Source organism: Cherax quadricarinatus, chromosome 94 (genome assembly GCF_038502225.1).
Source record: "Cherax quadricarinatus isolate ZL_2023a chromosome 94, ASM3850222v1, whole genome shotgun sequence".
In the NCBI taxonomy this organism is placed as follows: domain Eukaryota; kingdom Metazoa; phylum Arthropoda; class Malacostraca; order Decapoda; family Parastacidae; genus Cherax; species Cherax quadricarinatus.
In genome coordinates this window covers 4789094-4809467 of record NC_091385.1, presented here as the reverse complement: position 1 = coordinate 4809467, position 20374 = coordinate 4789094, and the positions used below count along the sequence as shown (strand labels likewise).

Below are 20374 nucleotides of genomic sequence, written 5' to 3'. Positions count from 1 at the left end.
GGATGTGTGGACCAGGTGTTTACAGTGAAACATATAAGTGAACAGTATTTAGATAAGGATAAAGAGGTCTTTGTGGCATTTATGGATTTGGAAAAGGCGTATGACAGGGTGGATAGGGGGGCAATGTGGCAGATGTTGCAAGTGTATGGTGTAGGAGGTAGGTTACTGAAAGCAGTGAAGAGTTTTTACGAGGATAGTGAGGCTCAAGTTAGAGTATGTAGGAAAGAGGGAAATTTTTTCCCAGTAAAAGTAGGCCTTAGACAAGGATGTGTGATGTCACCGTGGTTGTTTAATATATTTATAGATGGGGTTGTAAGAGAAGTAAATGCGAGGGTCTTGGCAAGAGGCGTGGAGTTAAAAGATAAAGAATCACACACAAAGTGGGAGTTGTCACAGCTGCTCTTTGCTGATGACACTGTGCTCTTGGGAGATTCTGAAGAGAAGTTGCAGAGATTGGTGGATGAATTTGGTAGGGTGTGCAAAAGAAGAAAATTAAAGGTGAATACAGGAAAGAGTAAGGTTATGAGGATAACAAAAAGATTAGGTGATGAAAGATTGAATATCAGATTGGAGGGAGAGAGTATGGAGGAGGTGAACGTATTCAGATATTTGGGAGTGGACGTGTCAGCGGATGGGTCTATGAAAGATGAGGTGAATCATAGAATTGATGAGGGAAAAAGAGTGAGTGGTGCACTTAGGAGTCTGTGGAGACAAAGAACTTTGTCCTTGGAGGCAAAGAGGGGAATGTATGAGAGTATAGTTTTACCAACGCTCTTATATGGGTGTGAAGCGTGGGTGATGAATGTTGCAGCGAGGAGAAGGCTGGAGGCAGTGGAGATGTCATGTCTGAGGGCAATGTGTGGTGTGAATATAATGCAGAGAATTCGTAGTTTGGAAGTTAGGAGGAGGTGCGGGATTACCAAAACTGTTGTCCAGAGGGCTGAGGAAGGGTTGTTGAGGTGGTTCGGACATGTAGAGAGAATGGAGCGAAACAGAATGACTTCAAGAGTGTATCAGTCTGTAGTGGAAGGAAGGCGGGGTAGGGGTCGGCCTAGGAAGGGTTGGAGGGAGGGGGTAAAGGAGGTTTTGTGTGCGAGGGGCTTGGACTTCCAGCAGGCATGCGTGAGCGTGTTTGATAGGAGTGAATGGAGACAAATGGTTTTTAATACTTGACGTGCTGTTGGAGTGTGAGCAAAGTAACATTTATGAAGGGATTCAGGGAAACCGGCAGGCCGGACTTGAGTCCTGGAGATGGGAAGTACAGTGCCTGCACTCTGAAGGAGGGGTGTTAATGTTGCAGTTTAAAAACTGTAGTGTAAAGCACCCTTCTGGCAAGACAGTGATGGAGTGAATGATGGTGAAAGTTTTTCTTTTTCGGGCCACCCTGCCTTGGTGGGAATCGGCCGGTGTGATAATAAATAAAAAAAAAAAAAATATATAATATATATAATATATATATATATATATAATATATATATATAATATATATAATATATATATAATATATATAATATATATAATATATATATATAATATATATATATATATATATATATATATATATATATATATATATATATATATATATATATATATATATATGTATATATATATATATATATATATATATATATGTATATATATATATATATATATATATATATATATATATATATATATATATATATATATATATATATATATATATATATATATATATATATATATATATATATATATATAATGTGCCGAATAGGTAAAACTTACGATTTTGGCTTATATAGCAACTCTCTTCTTGCCGAATAAGGCAGGCTAAAATGTGTGTATGCAATAATTTCGCAATCATTCTGAACCTATTATTAAATTATTGTAAACTTGTCTAAAATATATTTAGTTGGATTAGGCTAAATTAAATTTAGCTTGTTATAATAAGGTTAGGTAAGTTTTCTAAGGTTCTTTTGGTACAAAACTATTAGTTTTTACATTAACGTAAATGAAAAAAATATAGCTTTAAACGTATGAGAAAATTTTTGAAAGGACTTAATTTCAAATGAGTTCTTGTTAATTGACCAGTTTTACCTATATATAATTTGATGTCTTCATTCTTTTTACTAAATTGTGTGATATGCCATCTAAAGCGGTAATCCATTTATTTGTAAAAATAACTCCAGCTCTGTCGGGAAGAAACCTTTTAAAGGTGCCCAATGGAAATAAGTCACTGTGTCTGACTTTTTTGGGTTATCCTAGGTTCTCTACACATATGCTGCTATGTATGATAATTCTATATAACTGTATTTGTGTATACCTGAATAAACTTACTTTTAGCTATTGAACCCATAGTGGGATGCTAGGCGATATGCTAGTAGCTCTGCTAGTCTCTTAACTTAGGCTGCTAAATTTCATTAGTTTTTGAGACGCCATTCTCCTACTAAATACGACAGGAAACCCGTCTTGCGTAATGAGTGTATTAAGTAACGATCCATGCTTGCGCCACGAGTGAAATGCTTGGGATATGTGCGTCTCTTGGTGTTGCGCAGTTAATGCTTTGATAGGACGGTTCGTAGCCGTTTTTTTTTTTTTTTTAATTTTTTTAAAATTTGTATAGGCTTATGTTCCCTCAAAGAAAGTGAGTGGCTTGTGATTCAAGGATTTGGACATATCCTCTCTTTCCCTGGATTGAACCTAATTGCCTATATTCCTCCTGGTGGTCTGACCCCTCATGGGTTTAGCTTCCTTCATGAATAATAAAGGAAACTGACAGGTTATCATACTGTATTAGGTTTTTCCTGTAACCTTGTAAAATGTCAGAGATCATAGTAACCGCTCATTATGGTGTATTCAATTTTTTTTATGAAAAACTATATAAACTATCGAACGGCCTAATGCCGAACTCTACATTATTATTATAAAAAAGAAGCGCTAAACTACAAGGGCTATACAGCACTGCCGAGCTCGACAATTTTGCATTAAATTTGTTTCCTGGTCTACACTATATTTATTACAGTTCTTCGTACGTATTTGGTAAAATGAATAGTGCCAAATACTATTCAGATGAGTACAGTGTGTGTGTGTGTGTATATATATATATGTATATATATATATATATATATATATATATATATATATATATATATATATATATATATATATATATATATATATAATATATATATATATATATATAATCACTGTTGATGTGTATACTGAGAAGAGCAGTGTTTGTGCATTTGGAGTGGTGTATGTCTTGCTTAGTTTACTTTTCATCACTGGATTAGTAATTAAAGTAGCCATGATTGATGTAGAGGTGATGTGCAGCCTAACTCTTTGTGTCGTCGATAGGATTTCAAATTAAATCAACGTCTTTATGGAAAGGAGTAAAATTGATATATCTGTAGTAATAGTAATCGGCGAGTCTTGCTTTGGTCGTCGATTTTATTTCTTAAATCCTTGTAAGGATGTCTGACTTAAGGCCCTTCAATGGAGGTTCCTTGATGCTAGTGACTGGTTCTTTATCTGAGGAATTGGCGCTTTCTTTAGGTAAAGCCTGTTTTTTTTTTATATCACTCCCTGACTCTGTATGGCAGAGTAAATTTGATTTTGATTAGGTTTTCAAACGTTTCTATTGTTTAAATTTTCTAAACAAAACCCATAAATACATAATTATCATAGGCAGTGTTCCTCAAGCATTATGACCATAATAGATTTAAGGCTTGCGAGTGAATATATGATTTTTCATATGGCTAGGAATAGGATTGGTGATTAATTTTTCCGTGCTTTTCATATGTATACAAAATTAGATACAACTACATTTTGTGGCTACCCTGATCTTTGACATTTAATACAGCAAGAGCTGACAAGGCTTAACTAGCATCCCATTATGTTTTTTGGTTATTCATACACCAGTTGTACCGACCTCAACTTACGCAGGCAAACTTCATGTAGATATGGCAACCTATCCTCCATTTACACCTGAAGGTTACCAGGTGATTATTTTAAGAGCTACCGCCCCCTGCGGCCCTGTCCCGGACCAGGCCTACTGGTCGAAGGCCTACCGTTCAGTTTCCTGCAGATTACTCGCCGATTTCTTCCCGATCTAACATATTGATAAATTTTTAACATTTGTTATCCTTAGGCTAACTTATTCTAACATTAACGCACTATTAACTTACAATGACAAAATTAAAACAGGCAGCTTGCGTCTTAGAGCGCTGTTTAAATGGTTAGAAAACCGACAAGTTTTTATCAAGACTGATGGACTGATTACCTCAAACTCATCTTCCACCGTTCTTTGTATTAGACTAACGAAGCAACTGACTGGCAAAATTTTCCCATAATAAAGATACCCAAATGCTACACAAGTGTGTCTCATTCGTCAACTTAGCGTTAATAACATCACGTATTGCAGAAAAAAAAATGGCGATGGGTTTGGTTGTGGGTATTTTGAGAAATGTTTCTTTACACTAGCTGTAGGCTGCATTTAATTCATTCCAGCAAATCTTTAGTGTCTTTATAATCTATCATTACCATAATTCGGGATAGTATATCACTTCAGCCAACAATTAAATCAATTTGATCCAGAATGGAAAGCTATAAATGACAATGGTTCCCTAAACGTCATTTATAGTTTTCCAAACATTATCAGTCTTCGTTTTTCCACTTAAATTATGCTATAGAACTACAGGTTTGTTACAGGATGTGGTAGGGATGCCTTTCTTAGATCGCGCAGACACTGGAACAAGTACTACTGACGGAGCGTCGCGCATATCCCCAACACCAACCTAGTATACCTAACTGGTTTTAAATGACCATTATTTTTAAAGGAGTGGACCGGTAAGCCAGTGGAAGGCCTCGGTCAGATGACCAAAGCTCCAAAGGCGCGTCATCACCTGACTAAGACCCGCGTCAGGAAACACTTGTCCTGTTTCCTGACAAACTTTACCTAACCAAGCTAATTTGTTCACCTTTAGTTATGAGGAAACGAAAGTGATAAGGCAATGTAAAAATTTATCTGGTAATTAGGTATTCCAATAATGTTAAATATTTTTTTTAGCTTCTCGTTTATTAAACGATATTATTATTTATTAACATGTAGGGGTCATGCAGCACCTGGGGAATAGGTAATTATGTTGAACCAAGGAAGAGTAGTGTACCTCTAATTCCTTGGATCAAGAGCCTTTCACAAGCATCAAGGTTTAGCCGTGAAGAAAACGATGTATTGAAATAATCATAGTTCAACTGGTAGATCTCTAGGCTCGCAACCGAGGGACTAGGCACTAGTGGAAAAGTTTGGAATGTTCACTTATACCTGTTGTATTGCCCATGTTTACCTAAAAGTAAATATGTACTAGGTATTACTGACTGTTAAGTGTCGCACACCAGGGTGTCAGTATTTCTTAGGCAGAGCTGGACTCTGAAATGAGCTAATATAGGATAATAGCTCTTAGCTTCTAAATTCAACTTTGAAAATGCACCTCTTTGAAATTTAAAACACATGCGTTTGCTAATAACCTACACTAGGATCATTTTACAACCAATACTGTGACAGAGCTGTATCAAGAGCACCAACTTTGGCCCTACTGTCTCGTCCTACGACCTGTTTTCATACATAACTTTGAGGGGTACGGGAATATGCTGTGAAAACTGGGGCTGTGGGATGAGACAGTAGGGTCATAGTTGGTGCCGCTTATACATTTTATTATAATAAAAAAGCGCAAAACCACAAGGACAGATCCTATTGTAAACTCTACAGCTGAGTGGTTACAGCGTTAAACCGTGGTGATTGCACATACAGGCTCGAGTCCCTATTCATTTTCTTGTATAGGAATGCTATTTCTGCTCAGTAACTCGAGAGGTCTTAAAAATATATTTGAAATATGCGTATTTTGTTTCTTAGACATAGTAAATAAAAAAAAAGTTGCAGCTGTCATAATATGAAGTAAAGTTTACTGAGCCCTGTTGACCGTAACCCGTCAAGGGGAGGTTCCTGGACGTTGGTGAGAGGCTCTTGATCTCGGGAATTGGATCTGTGCTCCGGTTCCCTGAATTGAGCCTGCATACCTTCCACCCCCCCCATGCTCTGTATAATCCAACGGTTTTAGCGCTCCCCATGATTATATAATAATGTTGACCGTACGAGGGTCATTAAGCCGCAGGTCACATTTATACTTAATATCAAGAATGCTTAAAATTAAAAGTAGTAATTAATCAGTGTATTTTATATACACGAGATAGAGTACGCTTGTGTGTACATGTACTGCACGTTATAGCCTGGCCAGGACTCAGCAAGAGGACAACCGTGGTAAAGGAAGTGGTTACTTCTGCAATGTTGCTGGGTGTGGCGACACCCGCAAATGTCTTGTGGATATTTCGTTGAAGTCTCCATATATCATACCGTTATGAACTTCACCTCCTGAACAGTCCTTGAATAAAACCAAGTGCCGTGTTTCAATGTGTTTAGCGTTAAGTACATTATATTACTGTTATAACAAACTTAAAACGGGAAATAAGTTGGCAGTGTTAGCTGCTATGAGGTGAACGGATGGGACAATGTGAGCCATAATCACTGTGGTGGAGGGTGTGCGTCTGTCATGTATAACCCCCCCAACACCCCACCACTTGGTCACTAAGGCCAGGTGAGAACCACCACCCTTGACCACTATCCTCGTTATGTATAACCCCCCCCCCAACACCCCACCACAGAAATCACTCCCTACGAAAGTAAAAGACTGGGCAGGCGATGCAAAATGCCCCCAATAAAAAGTAGGGGCGCCATTGGTACACTAAGGGAAAACAAGTAAGTGTCCGGGGCCCAAAACTGTTCAACAGCCTCCCATCAAGCATTAGGGGAATTGCCAATAAACCCCTGGCTGCCTTTCAAGAGAGAGCTGGACAGATACCTAAAGTCAGTGCCGGATCAGCAGGGCTGTGGCTCGTACGTTGGACTGCGTGTGGCCAGCAGTAACAGCCTAGTTGATCAGGCCCTGATCCATCGGGAGGCCTGGTCGTGGACCGGGCCGCGGGGGCGTTGATTCCCGGAATAACCTCCAGGTAACCAGGTAACCCCTTGGTCACTAAGGCCAGGTGAAAGCCACTTACCCTCACCACTATCCTCGTTATGTATAACCCCCCCCCAACACCCCACCACTTGGTCACTAAGGCCAGGTGAGAACCACCACCCTTGACCACTATCCTCGTTATGTATAACCCCCCCCAACACCCCACCACTTGGTCACTAAGGCCAGGTGAGAACCACCACCCTTGACCACTATCCTCGTTATGTATAACCCCCCCCCCCCAACACCCCACCACTTGGTCACTAAGGCCAGGTGAGAACCACCACCCTTGACCACTATCCTCGTTATGTATAACCCCCTCCCCCCCCAACACCCAACCACTTGGTCACTAAGGCCAGGTGAGAACCACCACCCTTGACCACTATCCTCGTTATGTATAACCCCCTCCCCCCCCAACACCCCACCACTTGGTCACTAAGGCCAGGTGAGAACCACCACCCTTGACCACTATCCTCGTTATGTATAACCCCCCCAACACCCCGCTACTTGGTCACTAAGGCCAGGTGAGAACCACTTACCCTCACCACTATCCTCTTACCTAAGAGACTACCTCAAACTATCCCCTCACTCACCATACAATCTATTATGCCTCATTTTTTCTGGAGATGTGTCATTCAAATACGTACTGTAATTGAATAATTGAAAGGTTGAGAAATGATGTTTTAAGGACTGGAGTTTTACTGTTTCTATCTGAAAATAACATTTGTATCAGAAAGGTTTAATATGAAGCTGCAAGGGTTATCTCCATCCCCCCCCCTACATACACTGTATAATCCTATGGGTTTAGCACTCCCCCATGATTATAATAATGCAAGGTTTATCTTTGTCATTGTCTAGATCTCCAAAATTAATGTTGCTTTCAGTGTCATTAAACAAAAAAATATTCTGAAATGGTAGAGAATAGTTTTCTGAAGGTAATGATACCAAAAATACGCAATTTGATGGAAAACTCATTGAATAACTTATGCAGGTGCAAAGTTAGCAGTCTGGGTATAATTTGCGCATTGGCGAATTCACCCAATTTGAATCTTATTTTAAGCCAGTTCCATTGCTCCATTGGACCAGATTCTTTGCAATTTCACTAGTATGCCTCCCGTTATATCCATTAGACACAAGAAACCATGCATTCAAATATAACTACCCTAAAAATGCACAAAACTCTATAATTTGGTAAATTTTATACAAAATTAAAAAAAATAAATTTTAAAAATAGTCCGAAATAAACAATGTAGCCATAATTGACACTAAAATATTTTCTTTGTTTCATTAATCACATCTCCAGGCCTCTCCTATATTACACTTGCTTTCCATAATTATAACCGCAAAAAAATGAAGATTTATCTTTAATCTCTGATAATAAAATATAACTAGAAATGATTGGTCATGATTTACTTCATCCAAATAATCGAATCAGACCTATTAAAAACCCATAAAACAGACCGAGGGGAGAACATCTTTCTTGTGCTCAGGAGAATTGGCAAAAATCTAACATTTTCACTACTTTGAGCCCAATTTCAAGCAACTTTCCATCCTAACACAAAACAAAACCATCTCCATTTTGATAGTTTATCTTCCATCCTATCAAACGATACCAAGAAACAGTCAATAAAACTATAACTAACATCCTAGGCAACACCTCAAAGTAGCAGTTTTAAACCAGACTCGAGGTCAAAGTTTTGCTTTTCCCATCTTTTTGAGTAGTATGTAATAGATGTAAGAATGATCTGTTATGTATATCACTTTTACATCTGTTATGTAGTAACAGATTCTAGATATAAGAATGATCTACTACATAGACCATTCTTATATCTAGAATTTTTCCATTTTTTTTAATTGATATTTCAAGGTTAGAGTTTCTTAATGGGACAAATGTGGGGTATTTATATATACACTGTGCACACTCGCCGCACAGACCCATTCTCCAATATTTAAGCCAAAATTTGCAGCTCATAGCTTATCTGAGGAAGCTGTGCTCCGGATTCCGAAAGTAGACTCTCTCAAAACTCATCGAAGGTATCAAGGCCATGTAATTATGTCCATAGTACATTTCTGGGTTTATAATCCTTTGCCCTCCAGTAATTTCTTCTTTCTAATACATCTATCTTCCATAAACAAAAATATAATTTTTTTAAAACTTTTGCTGCTTTTACTTCCTCAGGTTTATCAAGCGAGAGTGGTTTGCACTTTGGGGGGGGGACAGCCCCTGGTGATTGAGCTTGTGTGTCCTTGGAATGGTAGTAAACATCAAGCAGGAAGAACACTATAAATTACCACTATAAGATCTAGTAAAAGACCATCTTTGTTATTTGCCAAAGTGGAAAATTCTCACGCCAATCTACCTTTCCACTTCAGAGCTTCAGGTTAGTAAAAAATAAACTGTACCTTTAGGATTGTAAGCAATTTACAATAAACAATGCTTGTCTGGTAAAATGTGGTGTGTATAATAGTTACCAAAAATAACTCAAGGGAGGTTCCTTGATGTTGGTGAGAGGATCTTGATCCAGGGAATTGTACTTGTCCTCTCTTGGATCAAACCTGATTGTCTCTTGTCACCCAGGCAGTGTACAATTCTTACGTATTTAGTCCTTCCCCATACTACATTGTTATCTAAGTAATATTAGAGATTTACATAGGTTTTCTTTTGAGGTCCCAGTTTGGAAAAATGGGCATCCCCATTATTATTTTCATTAAATCTGCAGTTGTAATACACCACCTTGGGAATGGGAGACAATCAGGTTTGGTTCAAGGAAAAAATGAAGCTAGCTTCAATTATTATTACTGTTATCACATTCATTAGCGAGATGCTAAGCTTTTAGGGATGATGCAACTTGGGAAAATGTGAGATGATTACAGTAATTAGATTCAAGGGAAGGGTAGGTAAAATTCAGTGAATCAAGAACCCTTCACAGGCATTAAGTCATCTCCCATACCCCTCTCCCTGATAGGTTGGCATCCCCCAGTGTTGAAACAAAGCAGACCTAATAATGTACGCTATAAAGTATAACTTGACGTTGTGTATATACTCTCGGCTAACAAAATCAATTAAATTAGATACATTAGACATTACTGTGGCTAGGGAATGCACCTCTGATTATAATGCAGTTGATTATGGGGAAAACAGTTTCAAGAACTCTGCTCCCCCTCCAAAAAAAATTTTTTTTAGGGACACCTCAGTGTCATAAATTGGGATTACTGTACTGTTGTATCCTTTAGGTACGCATTTTTTTAATTTTCAAAAATTAGTATAATATTCATATGAATGCTAAAACCTTTAGGGGTCATATAATGCTTAGGGAATGGGAAGAAATCAGGTTCAACCAAAGGAAAAGGATCAGGGAACCTCCCTTGAAATGAGGGCATTGATTTCTTGATTTATCAGTTTCCAATAAGAGCCAGCTATCATTGATACTGTTTCCCCAAATGTGGTTTGTCTACATCATATAATAGTGTATAGTAGCTAAATTTTTTCTTCTCTCGCAATAGTTTGATAGTAAGCCATGGAAACAGCCTTCAGCAACTATCATATGTTCAGATATATTATTACTGTATTGTAATGTATACTTTCAAAATAATCTTGTTGACAGTCAGTGTGCCTTTCATTAGTCTATGAATCTACTCAACCAACAGTAGTACTTTTATTATCATAACTAAGTGCTTAACCCGTAAGGGCCACCTACAGTAGTAAAATTTATAATCAAAATATTTTATTGTGTATGGTCCTAGCAACAAAGTTCATGAAAGTAATATTTGTCTGGCAGGAGTAGTGATGGCACCAAAGATTGAAGGGATAGACAACGAGAGTGGTGAAGACTCTTCTAATGGGAGCTCAACCTCTCGTCGGCCAATCAAAAGTACTGAGGAATACCGGAAGTTAGTGTACAGCTCCTTTTCTGAGTAATGTGCTAATAGTACAGTAATGTAACTAATCTATGCTGATTATTTTGAAGTTGAAAATTTAATAATTATGTAATGTTTTCTGAATTTTGATAATTTACGTAAAATGTGTTTTCTCAGGCGTCGTGAGCGCAACAACCAGGCTGTAAAAAAGTCACGCATGAAGACAAAAATGAAGACCCAACAAATGGTGGAAAAGGTCACACAATTAAAGAATGAAAATGAGGAACTAGAAGAGAACATAAAGATCCTCAATAAAGAATTAGACATGCTTAAGTCTATTTTTGTTGCTCATGCAGGTTTGTAGAGAAAATTTGTTGTGGATTTTGAAGGATCAATAGTATTAGTATGCCCCCTTATATTCATAAGGGGAGCACTAAACCCATAGGGGCTCATACAGTTTGTTTCTTCTTACTTTAATTACTAGGAAGCTCAAAACCCATAGAAATCACACAGTACATGTACTTGGAAGTAGTCTGGCTCAATCCAAGAAAGGAGTGGATAAGTTCAGTTCCTTGGATCAAGATCCCCTTACAAACATCAAGGGAGTGGTCATACAGCACCTAGAGAAATAGGAGGCAATCTGATTAAATTGGTACCAAGGGATGGCAAGTTCAGTTCCTTGGATCAAAAGCACCTAACAGTTATTAGAGGAACCTCCTCTGAGAGTTAAAGGTTCAATAATTATACAGTACAAAACCAAGGATCCTAACTTTTAAAAGTGCCCAAAATGCTCTATATATAAACAAGGGCTTTGCATCGTGCATGAAATGTCGTTTGTCTCGCTCACACACAATTTATTTTTTGCAAGTTTTTTCCCAAGGTTTAAAAATGTCTTGTAATCCTGAAATGATTATCTTGTAGAAAATGATAAAACTAAGAATAGTCGTCTTAATTGTAGTCGCATGCATAATAATTTTTCAATAGATATTGCATTACTGGATTTCCTGTGCAGGGTAATATTTAGTGAAGGGATTCAGGGAAACCGGTTATTTTTATACAGCTGGACTTGAGTCCTGGAAATGGGAAGTACAATACCTGCACTCTAAAGTAGGGGTTTCGGGATATTAGCAGTTTGGAGGGATATGTTGTCTCTTTATACGTATATGCTTCTAAACTGTTGTGTTCTGAGCACCTCTGCAAAAACAGTGATTATGTGTGAGTGAGGTGAAAGTGTTGAATGATGATGAAAGTATTTTCTTTTTGGGGATTTTCTTTCTTTTTGGGTCACCTTGCCTCGGTGGGAGACGGCCGACTTGTTAAAAAAAAAAAAAATGTAAGTTAGGCATCCCTGTATTGTATTGGCAAACTTATAACATGACCAAAGTTTTGAAAGGATAATTTATGAATACATTCCTTTTACTGAACTGATGACTAAAAATTTACATAGTTTAGAAGTTATTCGCATTTAATTTTATACTCGCATTTATCTTTACAACCAGGAAATGCTCATGGTGTGCAAGTGAATGATGCTGAGTTAAGCAGGATGCTGGGCGGGAGCCCTGAGGTGGATGAAGGTGCGTCCCTCTTGATGAGCCTTTCCCAGGCCCCCCCCCATAACTTGGCTTAAACAAAAGCCTCACATGAACCAATGACAACACACAAGCCTTCATGGAAGCTCTTCCAAGTGAGGCAGTAATTGATCTCTGATGCATAGTCTTGTTCTTTTCCAGCAACAAAAGCACAAGAACCAAAATTACTTAGTCAAGTTTACTAAGTAGTAAAGCTCAAGAATATTTTAAGTATTGTTTCCCATGGAAATACTTGTATGATTAATTGGCTGTGTAAGGCTGGAAAATAAAATATTATGCACAGCTATCATAAAGCCATACCTATTGTACCTGGATACATTGTCACAGCATCTCTTGTGACTGCTTCAAATTTTACATTGTCAGTGTTACAGTATTGTGGCTTCACTGAATTTGTCATATATAATGACTGACTTTAGACTTCTTCCATTAATATTCCTCTTCTTATGGGTATCTCTGCCATGCAGTGCTTAATGACCCTCATGGGTTTTGCACTTTCATGAATATTATTCTATTAATATTGTGAAACTAAAATGTTTAGAACTAATGTTGTAATGGCATTTTCTTTTACAGATTAAGTGCCAATATTATAATTCTTAAAGGAAATTAATTGAGTGCTATATATATTAGGATCTCCAAATAGCCCATATATGAAACGGTTCTGCCTTCTAATGCTCTCTCTACTTCACAAGTCACTTTTTAAAGATAAAGCTTTTTATATTAGTTTACAGTACGTATACAAATTTGTGATGTCCAGAATGGCTGGTTAATATTCTTACTTCATTTATTTATATGAACAAAACATTAAAAAAAAAATGCTTTTGCAGTGTTTACCAATGACCACTGGGTTTGTATTTAAATGCTGTATGCCATTACTTTTAGTAAAGGTTTAAGTATGACTTATAAATTTTTGCAGGCATCATATTTTACTCAGGGGACCCAGCAACCTAAGTGGTGAACCTCATTCTTCTCCATTACATTAAATATTTCAATCCTTGAGAAATTATAATAAAATGCTAGTGTTTAGGAATTAAGAATGCTTCTTGAAAAAAAAGTCTTGCATACCACCTTCAGCTACACTGAATGAAATGGCATATTGCCAAGTATAAAGATGAAGTTGAAGAATAAGCTTTTATTTGGTCAAGGTTTCACTGTTTAGAGCTTGTCGCTATAAGAAACACCCCAATAAATGCTTGTTCTGTAACTATTATTGAACTTCATTAACATGGAATTATACGTGCTCGCAAATTACTTGTAGTATTACTGAAGCAAGGGAATGATGATTGCCATTTCATTACTTCATGACATTTAAACTGGGATGATCATTGATAATACATTAATAGTATATTAATAATGATCCTGTTCATGAAAAAAGGGCCTTAATGTCCAACACTTAAGGAAGTACAAACTACCAACACAGTAATTAGAAGTCATAGTTGCCCCATTTTTTTATACATAAACAGTTTAGTTCAGTGCACCTTCACCAATATCTTTAAGAGTTTCATTAATACACTGGGAAATTTGTTAGAGTAAAATGTGTTGTATTATGTAACTAGTAAATGCATGGAGTCTTGCTACTTAGCACCTGCATTGTTGTGTACATTTAGCTTCAAGCCTGTTACTGGGTGTGTGTGATTCTTTGCCATATTAAAACACAAAATATAGTCTTTTGAGTTTGGGTTTTGGTAAGATTAGTGGTCATATTTTCACCTTTTATTTCAAAAAAGTTTTTAGTGCCCCAGATGCTCAGAGAACCAGAATTTTTTATTTCATATATTCTATAGAATGTGGAGTTGCAAAACTCTCTTAAGTGTTTGTGGGAATCATGATTTTAAAACTAAAATGTTTTTTTAAATATTGTCTAAAGTACAAAGTAAACAACTTTCACAATCTCTGTTTTCTTTCCTTTTTGTTGTAGGTGCCTGGTGAACAGTTAGTAGATAGAGGTTGTTTGTATTATAAAATATTTGTAGAAAGAAAATGGAAAAAGCTATAGAACATTTACTGTAAATGAATTTATATTTTGTCCTTTACACATGGTAAAGCCTTTGGATAAAGCTTTATCAAATCATACAGAGAATAATGTGAGAGGTAAGCAAATGGTGAAGTAAAGTAGGAGGGTCAGGTGTCATTTGTGACAGTGATGTGTGGATGTTAGCATCACCTCTGCCTTTTTAGTTTTCTAAGATAAGTTTGTTAAGTGGGTTGATAATGTTAAATTTTCCTTGACTACAAAAGTGTTGGAGTTCTGTGCATGGCCAGTCCAGGAGGTGTGCATTTTGGTGTCTGTATAACAGGCACTGTTCTGACAGTTTTGCATACATAATTATGGTCAAGGATTTTGCTTGTTGGTTGCATAGGCAAACATGTAAAACTTGCAACTGTAATATCCATATTACACATAACAGACAAACATGCACACCTCTTACACTGGTCACATACAGAACATCAAGAAGAAAATGACAAGGCCTCCTACCCTCTTAGAGAAGGATCAAAGAGCATTTAGTATTGCCAAGCTTGTCTCACACAGGAAGCCGCAAGTACACGTGATGCCAATACTCACACACATCACTGCCACAGATGATGCCTAACCATAACTTTCTTAGTTCCATCATTCACCTTATCTTTATGTAATGTAATGTATTACTCCTTGTATGACTTGATAAAGCTCTATCCAGAACAAAATGTCTATAAAAATATTCTTTCTACTATATTTGTTGATAATACATACTGTACTTGGAACTGCAGGAAATCAATGTGTACAACTGTGATTTGATGATACATCAGTAAAGAAGTCTGACTGTAAAAGAACATAACCAGAAACAAGAAATCTGACTGCATTACACAATTTATGTTCTTGTAAACAAATACAAACAGGGAAACCAATATTTGGAACTAGTTTCCCCTATATCTTGCACTGTTCCACAGTGAAACTGACACTAATAATACAGTGGCAGGAAGTAAAGGCATAAGAACATAAGAAGGAACACTGGAACAGGCCTACTGGCCTATGCAAGGCAGGTCCAATTCTAACACCGGCTTAAGCTCACTGACCGTCTAACCTCACTGACCTAGCGAGGTCAGACACATCACTTCAGGGAGGAGCACAGCATCCGACCTAGTAGCACAAGCTAGTTCGGTCCAACCCACACCCACTCATGTATTTATCCAACCTATTTTTAAAGCTACACGTCTTAGCTTCTATGATGGTACTCGGGAGTTTGTTCCGCTCATCCACAACTATTACCAAACCAGTGCTTTCCTATATCCTTCCTGAATCTGAATTTTTCCAATTTAAAACCATTGCTGCGAATCCTGTCTACGTTAGATATTTTTAGCACACTATTTACATCCCCTTTATTAATTCCTGCTTTCCATTTATACACTTCAATCATCTCCTCCCTAATTCTACACCTTTCTAGAGAATGCAGATTCAGGGCCCTCAGTCTATCCTCACAGGGAAGATTTCTGATACATGGGATCAACTTTGTCATCCTCCTTTGTACATTTTCCAGTGCATTTATATCCATTCTGTAATACGGTGACCAAAACTGTGCAGCATAATCTAAATGGGGCCTAACCAAGGATATATAGAGTTGAAGAACAACCTAAGGACTTCTATTATTTATACTTCTTCCTATGAAGCCAAGGATTCTGTTAGCTTTATTGCGAACATTTATGCACTGTTGTCTTGGTTTCAGATTACTACTAACCAGAACTTCTAAATCCTTTTTGCAATCCATATTATTAAGATCTACATTATTTAGTTTATATGTGGCATGGTTATTTTCCTGTCCAACATTTAGAACTTAGCATTTGTCTACATTAAACTGCATCTGCCACTAATCTGACCACTGCATCAGTCTATTCAAATCATCCTGGAGTGCTCTAATGTCCTCATTAGAAAGAATTGGACGGCCTATTTTGGTGTCATCAGAAAATTTGCTTATGTCACTAATTATTCCCTCATCTATGTCGTTTATGTAGATTATGAACAACAAGGGGCCCAACACTGACCCCTGTGGAACGCCGCTTGTGACGTGCCCCCATTCTGATTTCTCCCCATTTACGCAAACTCTCTGCTGCCTATTTGTCAACCATGCCTCTACCCAGAAAAAAAATTCTCCTCCTATTCCGTGTGTCTTAAGTTTTCTCAACAGCCTCTGATGTGGAACTCTATCGAAAGCCTTACTGAAGTCCACATACACAATATCATATTCAATACCATGATCTACCTCCTCAAATACCTTAGTGAAGAAAGTTAATAAATTCATAAGACAGGAACGCCCCTCTGTAAAACCGTGCTGAGATTCATTAATCGATATATGCCTTTCAAGATGGCTACAAACTGCTTCGGCAATTATTGATTCCATAAATTTACCAACTATGAAAGTAAGGCTTATTGGTCTATAGTTCGAAGCTAAGGACCTGTCACCTGCCTTGTAAATGGGTATTATATTTGCCATTTTCCACTTGTCTGGCACTATGCCAGTTTGCAGTGATATATTGAAAGATTAGCATAGTAATAAGGAATTTGTGTATAGTATGGTTCTGTGCCACGAGCAGCGTCCATGTTAGATGAAAGTGTAGGTGGTAAAGCCTTAACAGTAAGAGGTATGGTTTCGAGATTGGGATGCTTGTAAGTGCACTGTGGTGGTAAATCACAGACCTAACTTTTGGGATTAACTGCAGTACTGATTATTGAATTTTTTTTTTTTTTCTAGGAACTGGTTCAATTGACATTTTAAATTTTTTAACACTAGCCATCTTCCACCAAAGTAGAGTGACCCAAAATAGAGGAAAAGCTTTCAGTCTCATTTGTTCAATCATTTTCTTGCCAGAAGCATTCTGACATTATAGTCCAGATGACCTAAACTGCAACATTCCCACCACTCTTTCACAGTGCAGGCACTGTCAGAGGTTAATGTAATTACCTCTGTCCTCCAGAACACAAGTTTGGCTAACCGTTTTTTACCTGAATCTCTTCATATTATTATAATCATGGAGTGCTAAACCCATAGGATTATACAGCTCATGTGGGGGACGGGGGGAATGGAAGGTATTCAGGTTCAATTCAGGGAACCGGAGCACAGACCCAATTCACTAGATCAAGAGTCCCCCCTCTTCAGCGTCAAGGAACCTCCCTCGAGGGGTGAATCTCTTCGTAAATGTTACATCTGCTTACACTCCAACAGCATGTCAAATCATTAAAACCACTTCCCTCCACTCATATCTAACACACTTGCATGAGCCTGCTGGATGTCCAAATCCCTAGCACTCAAAACCTTTATCCCCTCCTTCCAGCTTTTCCTTAGACAACCCTCACTCTTCCTTCCCTCAACTCCAGATTTATGCACCCCTCTGTCAACCTATTTTGATGCATTCTTTCTTGATGGCCAAACCACCTTAACAACCTCTCAATCCTCTGAATAACATTTTTGGTAATCCCATACCTTTTAATCTCCAAGCTCTGAATTCTCTACATAATATTCATACCACACATTGCCCTCAAATTTAATATCTCCATCCTCCAGCTTTCTCCTTGTTGCAATGTTTGAAACCAATGCTTCACACCCATATAATAGTGTTGGTACCACTATACTCTGGTATATTCCCCTATTTGCTTCCTTGGATATTTTTTTTTTTTGTCTCCCCAAATGCTTCAATGCACCACCCACCTTTTTTGCTTAACTAATTCTATGGTCCACTTTACCTTTCACTGACTTGTCTGCCAACAAGTCCATGGCCAGTGTTAAAAAAAAAAAAAATATTCCTGCCACACTCCCTTCCAATCTGATATTCAGTCTTCTACATTTAATCTTTCTTTTACATACCCTCTCAAAATCATCTGCCAACTATTACATCATCTTCAGAATCTCCCAGAAGAACTGTCATCAGCAAAATGCAACTGTGACAACTCCCAATTTGTTTCACATTTGCTATCTTTTAATCCCACACCCTCATCTTAGTATTCACTTCTTTTACATGAACAAATTTTACAAATGTAAGATTATGCCAAAAATGGTTGACCTAAATGACTTAAAATTAGGACCAAGTGTTAGGCCTATTGTAATAATCAAACTGGAGCACAGTCCAGAAAACAATCACATATATTAGGCTATTATACAATAGATCAAATAAATACAAAGTGAGCAGGGAACCATTCTACTTTTTTTCCCACAAGATATCAACTGGTTTGCATGCAGACTGCGGCAGCCTAATTATTTAGGCCTAGACTTTAATAGGAGGGTAGAAGATATGAGCCTATGCAACTGCAATACCAGAATGCATGAAAATACTGATAACTTAAGATTTTTTTGATAAAATCTGAAAGACACTTACACCTATCATAAGCTATCAGTTGGTTAATAACTTTGGAATAGAACTATGGCCTGATAGCCTAATACCTCTGTAGGCTGCCTTTAACTTATTATGATAATCTGTCAGCATTTCTCAGTTTTTTTTTTAACCTCACCAACCATCTCAAACCAAAGTAGGGTGAGCAAAAAAAAAAAAAAAACGTTCATCATGAATTCATGATCATGTAAACTCATTACTATTGCTCTGAATTCGATTTTACTGTAACTTGCTTAGCAAACACAAATTTGTGGTTTAGTCCCTTAACCCATTATGTACCTCTATAATCCCTTACTGCCCATAAAATGGGTATGAGAGGCATAATAAAGCTACCAACCTAAACCCATCATACATCCAATGACCCTCCAAACAGCAACATTTACATATACAGTAATACCGTGTATAATACAATTTTTAACAGTGCAGTAGTGAATTGCATTACTCACTGCAGTAAGGAGCACACACACAGGGAATGTGTGGGATACAGGCAGCATGCCAAGACATGCTTTACTATATTTCAGCTTTGGTGCAGAAAAGTCATGGTTGCTCTAAATTTTTTTATACTTTTTATTAGATACAAGTACACCTACCATCCGACTTACGACCTGCTCAACTTACGACCACTCGACTTACGACCGTGTTGTTTATGCCAAATTTCTGGGAAATAAACAACTATTTGTGTTGTACACAGTGTTTATCCTAAACCTTACAGTATAAAATACAGTACTAACAGCATAAAAAGTAAAGTAACACATGAAATACCAAAATAAAACAATAAAATAAAGTCATTACAAAAATGTTTTGTTGATATTCAGTAGTAAAGTTCGACTTACGACCGGTTTCTCGGAACCGAACTCGGTCGTAAGTCGGATGGTAGGTGTACTTTTTTATATGCAATTATGAATGGGAAGAGGAAATGCAATGAAGCTTGTGAACCTAACAAACATAAATGGTTAACACTACAACAAAAAACTGAAGGAGGAGCATTGTATGCTGAAACAGCAACTCATTTCCATAAGACTAAAAGAAAATGGAGATCAAACTTTTTCTGCAAGTCATTGCAGGTTTTATAAGTTTAAAAAATGTATGGGGCTCAATAACATTCAAATTGTAGGGTAAAGTGCTAGATAATGCTGATAGTGCTAAAAAATTTCCTAATGAGTTGAAAGAAATAACTAAAAAAGGAGGCTACAAGCATGAACAAATTTTTTATGTCGACAAGATAGGTTTGTTTTGGATGCTATCATGAACTTATTTAGCACATTATAACTGTTTTAAACAGTGTGGTTTTTACAAAGCACAGAACTTTTTTCAGCACCTATTAACTGTACTATGCAAGGTATTCCTGTACTTAAAATTTTTTAGGGAGGCTGGCAGCTGCCACTTTTGCTTCCCCAAAGACTACAGGCCTTTATGAGTGTTAGTAACAATTTTTACCAATGGATTATATTAATCTTCAGTGGCAACTGGTAATCACTAAGCACCATATAAGAGCCACTATTATAAAAGATACAAAACACA

The 20374-nt window shown here is 37.3% G+C and overlaps 1 protein-coding gene across 3 annotated transcripts in view; it reads left to right on the top strand.

Moving 5' to 3' along the window:
- Positions 1-14386, top strand: part of LOC128700876 (CCAAT/enhancer-binding protein gamma) — a 42385-nt gene extending 27999 nt beyond the window's left edge. For 2 of the 3 annotated variants that reach the window (XM_053794340.2, XM_053794341.2), the window contains 4 exons: positions 9232-9433; positions 10832-10943; positions 11088-11266; positions 12410-14386. In XM_053794340.2, coding sequence (XP_053650315.1) covers positions 10840-10943; positions 11088-11266; positions 12410-12537 — 411 coding nt within the window. In that variant the 5' untranslated portion in view covers positions 9232-9433; positions 10832-10839 and the 3' untranslated portion in view covers positions 12538-14386. The remainder of the gene's footprint in view (positions 1-9231; positions 9434-10831; positions 10944-11087; positions 11267-12409) is intronic. The other variant, XM_053794342.2, reaches the window with a different exon arrangement.
- Positions 14387-20374: the final 5988 nt, after the last annotated feature.